Raw genomic sequence first — 14,314 nt, 5'->3', positions numbered from 1 at the left:
TAAAATATAATTTCAATTTGTAATTTATATTTTCATTTGTATTATAAACCTAAATCACGTGTTAATTAAAATGTCATCGCCTATGGATATCCAAATTGTTGCAAGTGATTCAGACAATGATATTAATGAAATGGAAGATACCAGGGAAGAAAATGTTCTTAATAGCTATAATACAAATTTTCCTACCCTAGATATGAAATTTTTTTAAAATAAATATATAACCAAAACTGGTTTCAAATTTATTTGTTTAAAATGTAAAAATAAATATTTCCTCAAATCAATCCAGTAGCTATAACCTCAAGAAACACCTAAAGGAAAATTGTCATTTTTACATTCTAATAATATTTATTTTATAAGACTGTTCATAAGTTTTAAGGAAATGGAGAAACATCTAAATGTATAGGCGACTCTACATCCAAAAAGACTAATTCAATTCAAACCAAATTAATAATGTAAATGACAATATTTCTCAGAAATAGGCTAATAAAGTTATTGTTGATTTTATAATTTATACAGTTCAGTCAATGTCCTTAGTTGATAATCCATCATTTGTAATGATGATTAAAACTCTATCCCCTGGTACAACAATTTTATGCCGCCAGACACTAATAGTAGAGTTATCAGAGATATCATATATATGTACCACCGGAGATAATTGAACACATAACAGAAGGTAAAAACTTATTTATATTTATAAATTGATCTGATTATAATTTTTGAGCTTATGTGGGAATCACAGGCCATTGGCTATTCCCTAGAACTTTAAAAAGAAGATCTGTGGCATTAGCCCTCAAAATGAAAATAGGATGCCAGGCATACGATGTACTTGCAAATAAAATTATTGATAATCTATCTTATATTAAAAATATGTATATAAGATTAAATACGCCCTTACCCTCAAGTGCTAGTGTCGAGAGATTATTTAATAAGGCAAAACTTATACTTTCTGATCATCACTCTAGACTTGGAGATGATAATATTGAAATGATTTTATTATTAAATTGCAACAAATTACCATAAATATTTATTTTTATTACATAAATTTTTTTATAATCAAAACTAACTATATTTTAATATTTATAAATGTTGATTTTCATATATTTACTATACAATAACATTATAAGCAAAAAATAAAAAATTTGTTTGTAAATTTTTTATAAAAAGTAGCTAAAGCTACTTTTAAAAAATAATAGCTAATAGCGAGCTACTTTTTTTGACAAATAGCGATAGCGGTAGCGCGCTACTTTTTTAACAAATAGCAATAGCGGTAGCACGCTACTTTTATAGCTTTTAACAACTCTGTATAAACCTTAGTGTGATCATCAATTTTTCTTCTACTGATGTGGGATTTTTAATAAAATTTGTTTTTTTACCATTTGTTTTGATTTAATATGGGTTAAAATATAATAAAAGGTTTTCTAAATAAAAAATTAAAATTATACAATAAAATATATACTTTGGTTAATCTCATATAATTGTAAAACTTTTCAGGATTGTTATAAGTTTTGGGAAAAGTACTGAGAACTCTCCTTCCTCTTCTTTTCTAACATTCAAGTTATTTTTTCTCCTTCTTTTCATATAACGATATAATAGGATTAATTTTAAAGTTATAATAGATACCATTTTTAAAAAAAAATAAAAATATGCGTGTTGCAACTACTATGAATTCTATGTCTACGACACATTAGCTGCTCTGTTGTTTAATGTCGTGTTGTGTTTGTCGTTTTGCTGTCGATAAAGATGCCGATATCAATATCCTGAAAACCCATTTTACACTGGATGCTTGGAAAAAACTTAAGAATTTATATAAAAATATCCTAGCAGAACCATGGCTATGCCATGGATGTTCATATTATGTTAAATAAAGGTTTATCAGTCATGTGTGATGTGTCTTAATTGGTACCATTTTTGCTGTGAAATATTTTAAAAACCTCGGGGAAAAATTTGGTTTTGTATTACCTGTCGCTAACTGTATTTACACAATGTGATTGATTTTTGTTTTTATTTTAAACCAAAATGTTGAAATTATTTAAAGTTTTAAATTTTTGTTTTTGTTACAAAATAAAAATGGCTGTTAGACATAATTATTGATAATTTTATAACATTTATTTAATATAGGGTATTCTTAAGATAGGAATATTAGTTAATTCTAATTACACCATGGATAAGTTATAAGTTTTTATTTAAGTTTCTATTTACCCTCATATATTCTATTTGTACCATGGATGAAAGTTCATATTTTCCTACTTAACTTCATAAATTCCACCATATATGAGGTTAAGAAGTTTATATTTTTTCATTTACCCTCATTAATTCTATTTGCACCATAGATTAAGTTATAAGCTTATATTTTTCTATCTACCCCCATTATTTGCACCATACATGATGTTATAAGAATTTTATATTTTCCTATTTACCCCCATAATATTTGTACCATAGATGAGGTTATAAAAAGTTTATATTTTTCTATTTAATTTCTATTTGCACCATATATGAAGTTATATATGTTTTTCTATTTACCAACATAAATTCTATTTGCATCATAAATGGGGGTACATAAAATTTTTCTATTTTCCCCATTTTTATGGGCATGCAGCCATACAGCTTTAGTGTCAACAATATATATTTTTAAATAATATAAATCTATATTAATAAAAAAGGGAAATCTTTTATTTAATTTTTTAACTAAAATTTTAATATATATTATATACTATATGTCTCTATAGAGCCTTTGCCATCAGCACTTATAACACCACAAGACAATAAATTATCATCAGGTTTGATTAGCCAATCATCTAGCTCATCAGAATCTAAATCAGACTTAAATTATTATGAAATTAAATGAGATTTAGTGTATAAAATTACATCTTCTAATTTATGTGTTTGTTTTTTTGTTCCTCCTATATCTTTTTTATGGTTAATGTATGGGTCTAATTTGTTAGAATGATAACACGATATTTTAGAGAGATTAACAAATTCTTTGCCAAAATTTTCTTCAGATTTATCAGCATCCTCCTCATATGAATTTAAACCATATATATTATCTACTTCACTTTCTAAACATCTATCAACGTTACTATTAGTGGCAATTTCACTTTCACTATATATAGATTAAATTTTAAAAAATGATAATAAACTTTACTTTGTCTCATTATTAAAAAGAGCTTTTAATTCGGTCTCGTCTAATTTTATCTAATAAGTAGGATAAATAAATATTTAAAAAATATATTTACTCTTTGAGATCTTGCTGCTGCATATCCTCTTGGAACCCAAGATAGGCAAGAAACTAGGCTCATAAAAAATTAAAAATTTTAAAAAACTGACCGAACTTTAAGGTGGGCAATTTTTTTTCAAGTAATAAAATGGGCAATGCTTTATGACGTTGGTCGCCATGTAGCCACTTGCTAAAAGGGATCAAACTATGTTAAAATATAATAAGACCCACTTATTTATTAATATAGGTGTTTAGAGATTTGATGAAAAAAAATTATATTTTCAATTTTTTGCAAATAGAATAAAATAATATGGATTCATCAAATCTATATAAGACTTATATTATGGAATTACGTGGTCGCTTCCGATATTCTGTATATTATCACCTAATGGAACCACCTAGCCGGCTTTAGAAAAGATCCTTGTTGGATTTAAACCCAAAACTATTGGATTGTGATACAAAAACTAGAAGTCTGCACCATTCAATATTTTAAAAAATTTTAACCCGCCCACCCAGCCCGCCCATAGTTTTTTAAAAAAATATACACGTCAGACTGCCCATTAGTCTAAAATTTCTTATTCTCACGCCCATTAGTCTAAAAAATTTTATTCGCCCATACATTATTTATAAAAAAAATTTTAGCCCAAGCTCGCTATTATAAAATTTAATTATGCCCATTGTTTTAATTTTTTAAGCATCTTATAAAAATATTTCAGCATTGCACCTCTACAAGAAGTTTAATTATGGAAATTACTATATTAAGCATAAAAAAATATTCAATTTAAATTATGAATAATTTGATCAAATAAAATACTTATGAAAAAATATAAATATAAAGATATTATATGTAATAATACAAAAATAATAATGAATCGACATTTTCTGGATTCAAGCACGTTCTTCTTTGTTCTAAAAACCTTCCAGAATGTTAAATTCTCATTCAGAAGAAGCATTAGTTGCAGGAATTGCCAATATTTTTTTTACTAATCTTGATAGCCCACCAGGAAATTTTAATAATACAAAAGAGTTTTTATGATACCAAATAGGGGCATTTTAATATATAATACCCAAAAAGTTCATAAGAACCATTTGTTATTAATATTTACTAAATGATTTTAATTTTTTGCCCATCCGCCCATTGCTTAAATCTCTTAACCCGCCCATACTTTAAATTTTTTTATAACCCGCCCGCTTGCCCGTTCTTAAAATTTTTTTTCCCGCCTAAGCTGGCGGGCCCAAACATCGCCCAATGCAGACCTCTAACACACATTGAACTGAATAATCCATCGACGCTACTCAGAAATATCAAATTTATTTCATATATAAGAATAAATTACAACGCTATCTAATATTTTAAAAAACACATTAAATATCAGGGTTCAAAGCTAAACATATTTATTCTAGTTGAATAGTGCTAAAAAAAATCTTAAATTGTTTCTTGAAAATGTTGAAATTTATTTTTAACTTTATGTTTGTTTGTATTTTTATATTAATGTTTTTAAGTAAAATAATATCTGCCTAATATTATAATCTCGCATAAGGTGGATGGTTTAATATCATATGAATTACTATTTCTTTTCTTAAATGGATTATATATTACAACAATAATATTAGACACAAATTTTATATTTAAAGAGACAGCAGATAAAGTCTTGGTTCATTGATTAATTTTTTTTAAAAAATATGCATTATACATTAAATTGGTTTAAAAAGAATTCACTTGCTCTGTAAAGAGATTCTTTATAAGAATAAATGAAGGGAACGGCTAAATAACCTACAGTACAGTACAAAAGATCAGTCACAACATGGCCTAGGTCATACATAAATTTAAGCATATTCCTCGATAATGGTGTATTCAGTATTCATTTAATTCATATGGCTTAACATAGGAAACCGAATATTATAAAATTTTTAAAATTTATTAAAATCAAATCCAAAATTTAAGTTATCATTTAATTACAAAGCAGAAAAAATTATTAAAAAGAGATAACACGACAGTTAATAGCAACTTACAAATTTTTAACTTTCGTTGCCAGTATAAATTGTTTAAGGACATGCAGACATTGTTATACTAATAGTCAACACGTCTAGCCCTCCCCCTCCTTTAATTTAACCAATCCATGTCCACTAAGAGCATGTACGAACAGTGGAGTAGCTACGGGGGTGGTTTTCGGGTTTGGACTTCTCCCAGAGCAAAATTATTTTTCTATATTATACGTTCAAAAGACTTAAAAGTGACTTTATATTAAATAAATACCATTAATATTTTTATTTTTCTGGTTTTGATGTTTGTGGAAGGATATTATATTACTATTGAAATTATTCTGGTTAGTATTATAATAAAGTCATTGAGAATAATCTACTAAATTATAAAAACATATTATTGATGCATTTAAAAAATATATTTATTATATATTATAGAAGATGTCAGAGCAAATAGCGGCCGAAGGGCGAGCAAAAGGGCCGAAGGCCCGTTAAAGGGGGTCTGGGAGGCGAAGCCCCCCAGTCTTTTACATGTATAGACCTCCTCTAAAAAAATTCCTATCTACTCCACTGTGTACTAAAGATATGTGAAAATAAATGTCACCTCCCCCTCCCCTCCCCCCCCATTCATGTAGTCTCTTATGTTTGTCTTTGCCATAGCACATAATATATTATTTTATTTTAATAAAACAATTCTGCTAAATTTTATCTTACATTTAGAATTTTGATTTTTTAAATTTTACAAAATATCCCTGGAGGAAGGGTTAGGGGATATTCTTTTCTATATATCTAAACGGGAATTAGGAACCTCCTTTTAAGGGAATAGAAGATAAATTGATAGGATAGGGCGAATAGGTTAGAGAGGAGTAAGGATATATGACTTATTGTTCTCACAGGTAGACTCGACGTCTACATAAAGGGATAGGAGCAATTTGCCTTTAATTTTCTTGAAGAGAATAGGGGGTAGGAATCCAAAGAGGAATAGGGTAAATTAGATAACACTATTTGAAAAAAAATTTATTAATAGATAATTATTTTAATTTTAATGGTAATTGGAATTTTTCTGAGGTTATATATGGTGGCTTATTATAAATTTTTTCATGGGGTTGTTATAGTATAGTTGATGGAAGAATATTACGGGCGAAGGCGGTGAATGAAAATTTTCTAAGGAGGGTAGAGGGTCAATTTAAAAGAAGGTTTTCCTACAACAAATTTTCTGTCTTGGAGTGACTATGCACACTTTGTCAATAGACAATAATTTTAAGAAATACTATAAGAGGCATGCATACCATTTTGTAAATATCATTTTTAACTAATAAACCTTTCTCACTCAACCTCCTCACCAGTGACCCCTACACTTTTTGAGGGATAGAAGCAGAATACCCCCCTAAAGTACCCCCCCCCCCCCATTGTAAATTATTTTTTGACACCAATAAATTTCAAAAATAATTTTTATTGCATCAATATTTATTATAATATAAATATAATGTAAAAAATATATGCTTTAAAAATATTATTTTTAAATTAATAATTTAGATAAATTAGGGGAAGAGAAAGCAAAAGAATTTATAATTTTATCAATATTTAAATGTTTAAATAAATTATTTTCCATTGATAAAATGGTTAAATTATTAAGAAATGGATCTTTCATGACACTACGAAGTCTTGTTTTAATTAGTTTAATTTTACTCATGACCCTTTCGGCAGTACATGATGTAGTAGGAATAGTTAATAAATATTTATATAAAATTGTTAGGGAAAGCAGAAAAATTTATAAGCAGATGATAAGGTAAAATAAATGAATAGTTTTTCCAGTCTGAATCATTCATCTCAGAATTATTATCATCATCAGAAGAAGCTAAATAATGTATTAGTAAAAATATTTTAATTAAATAAATTTACAATTCTCAGAATCTGACAAATCTTCTTTAACCTCTAGGTCACGAGTAATAATTATGTCCCCCGTTTTAGCCATTTTATAAATATTTCTAAACATCAACATTTCCTCAAAAACTTGACTTGTATTTAATTGATAAAATTCACAGATATCCTTGATATCATCTTTAACAATTGCCTTTTCCGCCATTCCCTTTGGGGTAAAAAATGATGTTTGACTCAAAAATTTTATCGATTCATCGTTAAATCTTTCACTAAACTGCATAATAATTAAATCAAGTGCAGCATAAAACACACTGATTTTAAAGCTAAAATAAAATATTATATTTAATGATGAAAGTATATATATATCTCTCCTTTTTGGATTGTAATGCTTGAAGTCTTGAACTTTCAAAATCAAAAGGTAAATTTCTCTTCTTCAAAAAATCTTGGGCCTTTGAAAAGACATCCAAAAATTCAGTGTTATTATCTATTTTAGGATTATAAAATAATAAAAGATAATAATTTAAATTATACTTCTCATATTAATCAGGCAATCTTTTACCAATTGAATTTGATTTATTGCGAACCCTATATCCTTCGAAATGGTTTGCAATTTTGTACAAGCCAAGCTTGTTATCAACAATATTTTATCCAAAACACATAGTGATAAAATAAAATAAAATGTTTCTATTCTATAGACTATAGCACTAGCCATAGTGGAAGTGGCAGGATCTTCAGAATCCTTTAAATTTGCCAAAGCTGCCCTCAAAGCATCATAAAGTAGGAAAAAAATTACAATCGCCTTATATGATGTTAGCCAGCTTCTATAAATATAAAATAAACATTATATATCGAAACAATTAAGATAATATTACCGAGTGGTATTCTTGATGCGTAAAAATCTATGTGATTTTGTCAGTAAATCACTCTGACATGTTTTGAGTACTTCATATCTTTTAACACCATTAAAATATACGTAAATTTCGTCTAATATTCCCAAGACATTTCGCAGCTCTTTTACTGATTGGCATAATTGAACAACTATTAAATTTAATCGATGATAATAGCACCAAATTAAAGCTGCCTTTGGCGCCTCCGCTCTAATCGAAGCCTGCACTCCATTAATTCTTCCACTCATGTTTGAGGCGCCATCATAGCTTTGCCCCACTAGGAATTCGAGGGGTAGATTCATGGAGCCAAGCTTGGATATTATATTCTTTTTAATATCGAGGCCCGTTGTATTTCTCGTACAATAAATGTCTATCAGCCTTTCAACGGGCTTAGGTGTCTCGCTATTTTCAACATATCTCACTATCAAAGCTATTGCTTCTGATTTCGATACATCATATGTGCCATCAACTATAATTGAAGCACCTGTTGAATTCAATCTCCTTTTGAATTTTTTTTATAACCATATTTTTCATGGTTTCAATAAGAATATTTATGTTATTATATGATAACAGATTTGAATATAATTTAGATTTTAATCCCTTAATTTTTTTCTCACTTCTTCTTTCTTCATTATCTTGTATATACATTTTAAGAACAGGCTCAGAATCTGCAATAAGTTTAATAAGGCTCATCATATTGCCATCTTGTTGCCTGTTCCTCCAGAAGGCTTGATTGCGAGATAAGCATTTATATTTTTTTTGGTTAATATTTTTGGGCATATTTTGACAATGATCTAAAAATTATAAATGATTATATATAAGATTTAATATTTAAATTTTTACTATTCCCTTTGATAAAATTTTAATTTTGCGCCAAATCTTGAAAGTGGAAAAATAATTTTATGATAAGAAATATCGGATAACAAACTAATTTGCCAAATCTTGAAAGTGGAAAAATAATTTTATGATAAGAAATATCGGATAACAAACTAATTTGCTAAACATCGACCATAAAAATTTAAAAAAAAATAAAATAAAAAAATTTTTTTTAAAAAATTTTAAAATAAAAAATTAAAAAAATTTAAAAAAAAAAAAGTACCCCCATAGAAATTTATAGAAGCATTGCTTCGGACCCCCCCGTTGTAGGGGTCACTGCTCTTCACCCCCCCCCCTCCCACACTGCTCAACTTTTAAATAATGAGTATAGTGTTAAAAACAATTTTACTGTGAAAACCAAAAATTATTATTTTGTAATCGGGTCTAAAACTTTCAATGGGGGAACCTAAAACTTCCCAAATCAGTTTATGCTAATCGAAAGCCACACAATAGTCACTCCCCTTGATATGGGACAATATTAATTATGAAATGTAGATCTCTCCAAATCCCCTTCTCAATATACTATTTGAAGGTTTAAGATGTTAATTAAATTGTTTAATTAGTTTAGAAACTATAACATAGTTATATAAATAAATGCGCTGGCATCACTTGTGGGTCCAGCAATTTATATTAAAATTTATCATGCTTGCAATTTCATTATGGATGCTGCAAGCAATGTATCAAAGCGAACCACGATAGCCGAACCAAATCTACATATAATATTTTTATAAATTTAAACCGCTTTTAACAAATTAAAGGAGATAACCGAATGTTTACAAGCCTTTATGACCAACAGGTTCATGTAGGTTTTTTATATAAATAATAAATATTTATAAAAATCCATAATTTTTTTTTATTGTTAATTTTTCTCTAGGCGTTTTTATTTTAGTTCTCTTTATTTTAAACTATTATCTATTATGCATTTTTTTAAAAAGTATTAATAATTTATAATTATAAGAATAAGAATAAAAATATATACAGCAATTAGAATCGTTTAAAAAAAATATTTTGAATAGTTTCTTTTCATCTCTCTAAAGATGTCTGATTGAAATTTAAAAAAATTATTACATTTCCCATTTTACTAATTCTTCCATAATTTCAAGGGAGATAAACAAAAAAATGATGAATTCAGTGTGTCTATATCTTGATCTTCGATATAAAATATTATTATCAGATATAGAAAATAATGGGGATATAAAACTCCTTATACAAACTTGGTATGTAGAAATATTTGATGATGAATGTATAATAATAGACACACTTCCTTCTCAATTTAAGTCAAAATAATTACTCTGACCCCATAGACGATTTTGAATTCTTAACAATTAAAAAAAAATAACAAAAATTAAAATATGTTACATAATGCAAAAAAAAACGATTAATAAGTGCCACAATTTATTTTAACGCTATCAAATGGATTATTAAAAATTCAGATATTCTTTCATTTTGAGAATAAAATAAAAGAAACCCGAATTCTATCTGGGAGCAACAATAGGTATGTCTATCCCATCAAAATAGGTTTCGGTCAAATGAATTTTCGATTGAAATATATTCTATTGCCACAGTGAACAAAGTTGGACAAAGATACATTAACTGAAATTTCAATTATACGCTGTAATCATTTTACATGCAAATAAAAATTATCAAAGAAATTTTGAGTTAGCTTTAAACTGTGTTTTGTTCTTATTTCCCTATATTCATAATTAAATAAGATTAAAATCTATATAAAAAAATTATATTTACTGAACCTTTAATAACTCTCGATAAAGAATATTAATGAACTGAACCTAAATCTTTATAAATTCAATGTCTTAACCTAAATTGAATCTACATTTTTATAATTTTTTCTTCTTGGAACCTTAACACTGAACTTTTATACTTTAGTTGCAAGTGCTAATCATTTTCATATTCCTAAATTTAAAACAAGACAAATCAAAAAAAGGGGGAGCGACCTTCAATTTATTATATAGTTAGGAATTCATATTATTTATATAATATTTTATTTTATTGCCAATCAAAAAACCATTAACGCAAAAAAAAGAGAAAAGTATATTAAGAAAATTTCAAAATTCATCCATATCCGGGTACCGCCTTCTATATTTTTCGATTTGATGATTGACAGCCATGTGCAGAAGTACTAGCAGCAGGAGAGCAATGAGCATCGCGAATAATATTATGGATCCAATCAGCCAATGTTCAACATTAATCACGTGATTATGGATATGATCATATATAACTAAATCAGAAGGATTTATATCGTAATCTTTGTATTCTTCAGACCCCAGCTCGTGCTCCTCCATAAATATGTTGAAGGGTAAATAGGTCCAATTAGATGACATAATATTTTCAACACTTCTTTGAATAAAATATCATAGAAATATTTGATATTTATTAATATTAGACTTTTTATTGTTTTTTTTATAATTGGTTTTTTGAGTTATTGTTTTTTTGTTGATAATGATTTTGCAACAATCATAAGTTGATTTAATTAATAACATCAAAAAGGGTGAATTACACAAATGGGCACTATTTTTATATTTTATTAGGTAGAAAAATGATATAACTGCCAAACTGAGATATGAACATTTTTCCCAATCCTGAGTGATGCTTATAAGTAATTTATATTCCATTCCACCAATTTCACCCGAGCTCTTCTTATGGAAATAAATTATTGACATGAGAGACTATTGTAAAATTAACTTAATTCATTGTTCTGTTCAAAGAATTTTCAAACAAGATATCTAAGATGGACGTAAATAACTAACTTAAAATTGTTGAGAATTACAATTTTCATTTTCTTAAATAATAAAGAATTATTAAAGATATATATAGGCCAAAGAAAATAATTCTTAGCTATTCACAAAGAAATCGAAGTGTATAAAAAATTTAACCTGTTTTAACTCCCTATTATATGGCGATAGGACATTTTTAACCATTTTCAAATCCATATATAATCTTCAACATAAAATTCTGAGGGGATGCCTAAATATTCCTTCATACTTAATTAGTTATATTCTAAGTTTAACTTTAAAGAAGAATTATTTAAGCGCCAATTAAACATGATTGTAAAATTATGCGCAAATTAATTTTATGCCTAAATTATTCGACAAGTAGGCTCCAGGTCTATCTGATTGGGGACTGAGGTGAGGGGGGGGGGTCTGCATCAGATAATCTTATTATAGCCATAATTAGATAAAAGCATAATAAATAGGATACTGATATAAAATATATTCAGACAAAATATACATAAAAAGTTCAAGTAATGTGCTAGTAGGGATCATGGTTAAACGTTGTTTTTTATAGTAAATCATATTAAACTCTCCAGATTATTCCTTTATTTATTAATATTTGTGATTGAAATGTAATAGTTTATTTTGGTGTTGGGCACGTGATACATTGTATCCAACAATCGGGTTCGATATAAAGACATGAATATTTTAAATTAAAATTTAAAAAAAAAAAAATTTTAAAAATGAAAATGCTGCATTTATAGTAAACTCATTATCATGTTGCGTTATTTAACTCAGCGTTATTACAGCTGATTCACTTTAAAAACTAATTCAATAAAGCTTAAATAGAGATAATTATTTTATATAATATTTAAGAAAAATCATATAACTATTAATAGAATTAGCTATTATTTTTATAATCATATGGTCATTCAATAAAAATTTTTATGTAGGTTTCTATTTGTACATTTATGCATTAAAAACACTCCATTTTTTTTATGGTTATAAATATATATATAAATTGTAAGTTTCTATATTCTTCTGTACTGTGAATACCTTCTGAGATTCTTTTAACGATGAAACCCTTTTTCCTACAACAGATAACCGATTTCTTTCTTTTACATAGAAGATGGCAAGTGCCTAGCTTGGGATCTTTGTTGCATCTACTCTTTTGTTTCATCAAACTTAAACCAAGATTTATTAGCTACTGAAAAATTGAAATAAACTAAATACGCGGATATGTATATCAATATTATTTGTTTCCCAGTCTATGATCACTCTCACAACTTTTTTCCTCAAGCCGACGTATAAATTCGATCTAAACAGAGGACCCAAAGGCCAGATATCTTCGTCGAGGTTTGCAATCCAAGTCATTCTTTTCCTTTATCAATTAACACATACCCTCTTACTTGTGGGGAAATTAAAAAAATCAATAAATATTCAAAATTAAATAACTTTATATTTCAGCCAATAGTCATTTCAACTAACGGCAATTTTTCACAGTCTACATATATTTTTTTAAAAACTTTATCTCGAAAATTTTTTAGCATAACAAATGAAAACCGCGAATTTTTATTTCTTAAGCAAAAACTTTATTTGGAAATTTTTAAACACAATTATACTTGCTTTTTAGGTACATTTTCATTATAAAATTAAGCACTTTTCATAGTCTTCGATACTTTAATTATAAATTTTTATTTAGTCATTTTATAAATTTTTACATATTTTTATATAGCTGTTTTAATATTTTAGTGTTTTATCATTTCTTTTTAAAATTATATCAATATCAATTTTAAATGAATAAATTTTAAAGATATAAATTTAAATTAAATTTCCATTTTCTTATTAACTCATTTCCCTCTTGATTATATAATTGTATAAATAAATAATTTAGAAATTTTAGATTATCTTTCATGATTGTTTTTTATTTTTTTTTTATTTATAGCGATGAAAAAAAAATTGTTTTTTAATATTATAAAATCTAATTAAAATTTCTTTGGTTTTGTGATAACTAAAATTCTAGAGACAGAATATTTTCATACATTTATTAAATAAACATTAAAAATAAAACTAACATCAGAATTCATCATACAAAAAAAATATTTATAATTTGATTATAATGTGCCATTTTTAAAAATATTAATAATCTCTCAGTGGTCATGTAGAAAAGAGGCAGCTCATGAATGAGCTACTGGCGAAGGAAATAATAAATTACTAAAAATACGAGAAGTCCACTCAAGCCTAATAGGAGTCGTTCTAGAGAAATAAACATGTAATCGTTGCACTCAGAGAAATTATACCGAAATTATACTTATTGATTTGAAAGATACTCTTCCAGATATTGGTCAGAGAAATAACTTTGGACTTCAAAACCGATCTAAGATTTTAGAGTGTATTTGACAATTATTTATTTTTAACTGGTGAAAATGGCCTTGTTTTCTTTAATTTTATTTTACGATGGAATAAAATTTAAAGGAGTTTATAACCATTTATGATTCACAATATATATTAATATGATTTGACTGATTTACCATGAAAAATTAATTTAAATAGAAATTTAAAAAAAAAAAATTATTTTGAAAATAAATAACGATAATAATCAACGACCCGAGCCATTGTCACGGTATTTGAAGGTGGAATCGACACTGCTAGAGTTTTATACACGTTCTGTAAAGAAGGTGCTTCGTTATAAGATCTAGAAGAGTTATAACTCTCCTCCTGGGGAGACGTAAGGTTATTACTAG

At 27.0% G+C, this 14,314-nt stretch overlaps 1 protein-coding gene across 2 annotated transcripts in view; it reads right to left on the bottom strand.

Moving 5' to 3' along the window:
- The window catches only part of LOC135925946 (periodic tryptophan protein 1 homolog), a 32,808-nt gene extending 29,458 nt beyond the window's left edge, over nucleotides 1-3,350 (bottom strand). For both annotated transcript variants that reach the window (XM_065461541.1, XM_065461542.1), the window contains exons 1-4: nucleotides 3,234-3,350; nucleotides 3,143-3,192; nucleotides 2,866-3,100; nucleotides 2,712-2,820 (exon numbers count right to left, since the gene is read on the bottom strand). In XM_065461541.1, the coding sequence (XP_065317613.1) occupies nucleotides 2,712-2,820; nucleotides 2,866-3,100; nucleotides 3,143-3,192; nucleotides 3,234-3,296 (457 nt within the window). In that variant the 5' untranslated portion in view covers nucleotides 3,297-3,350. The remainder of the gene's footprint in view (nucleotides 1-2,711; nucleotides 2,821-2,865; nucleotides 3,101-3,142; nucleotides 3,193-3,233) is intronic.
- Nucleotides 3,351-14,314: the final 10,964 nt, after the last annotated feature.

Source organism: Gordionus sp. m RMFG-2023, chromosome 3 (genome assembly GCF_954871325.1).
Source record: "Gordionus sp. m RMFG-2023 chromosome 3, tfGorSpeb1-WG-v2, whole genome shotgun sequence".
Classification (NCBI taxonomy): domain Eukaryota; kingdom Metazoa; phylum Nematomorpha; class Gordioida; order Chordodea; family Parachordodidae; genus Gordionus; species Gordionus sp. m RMFG-2023.
Note: the sequence above shows the minus strand (reverse complement) of the source record. Positions and strands in the feature narration are given on the sequence as shown.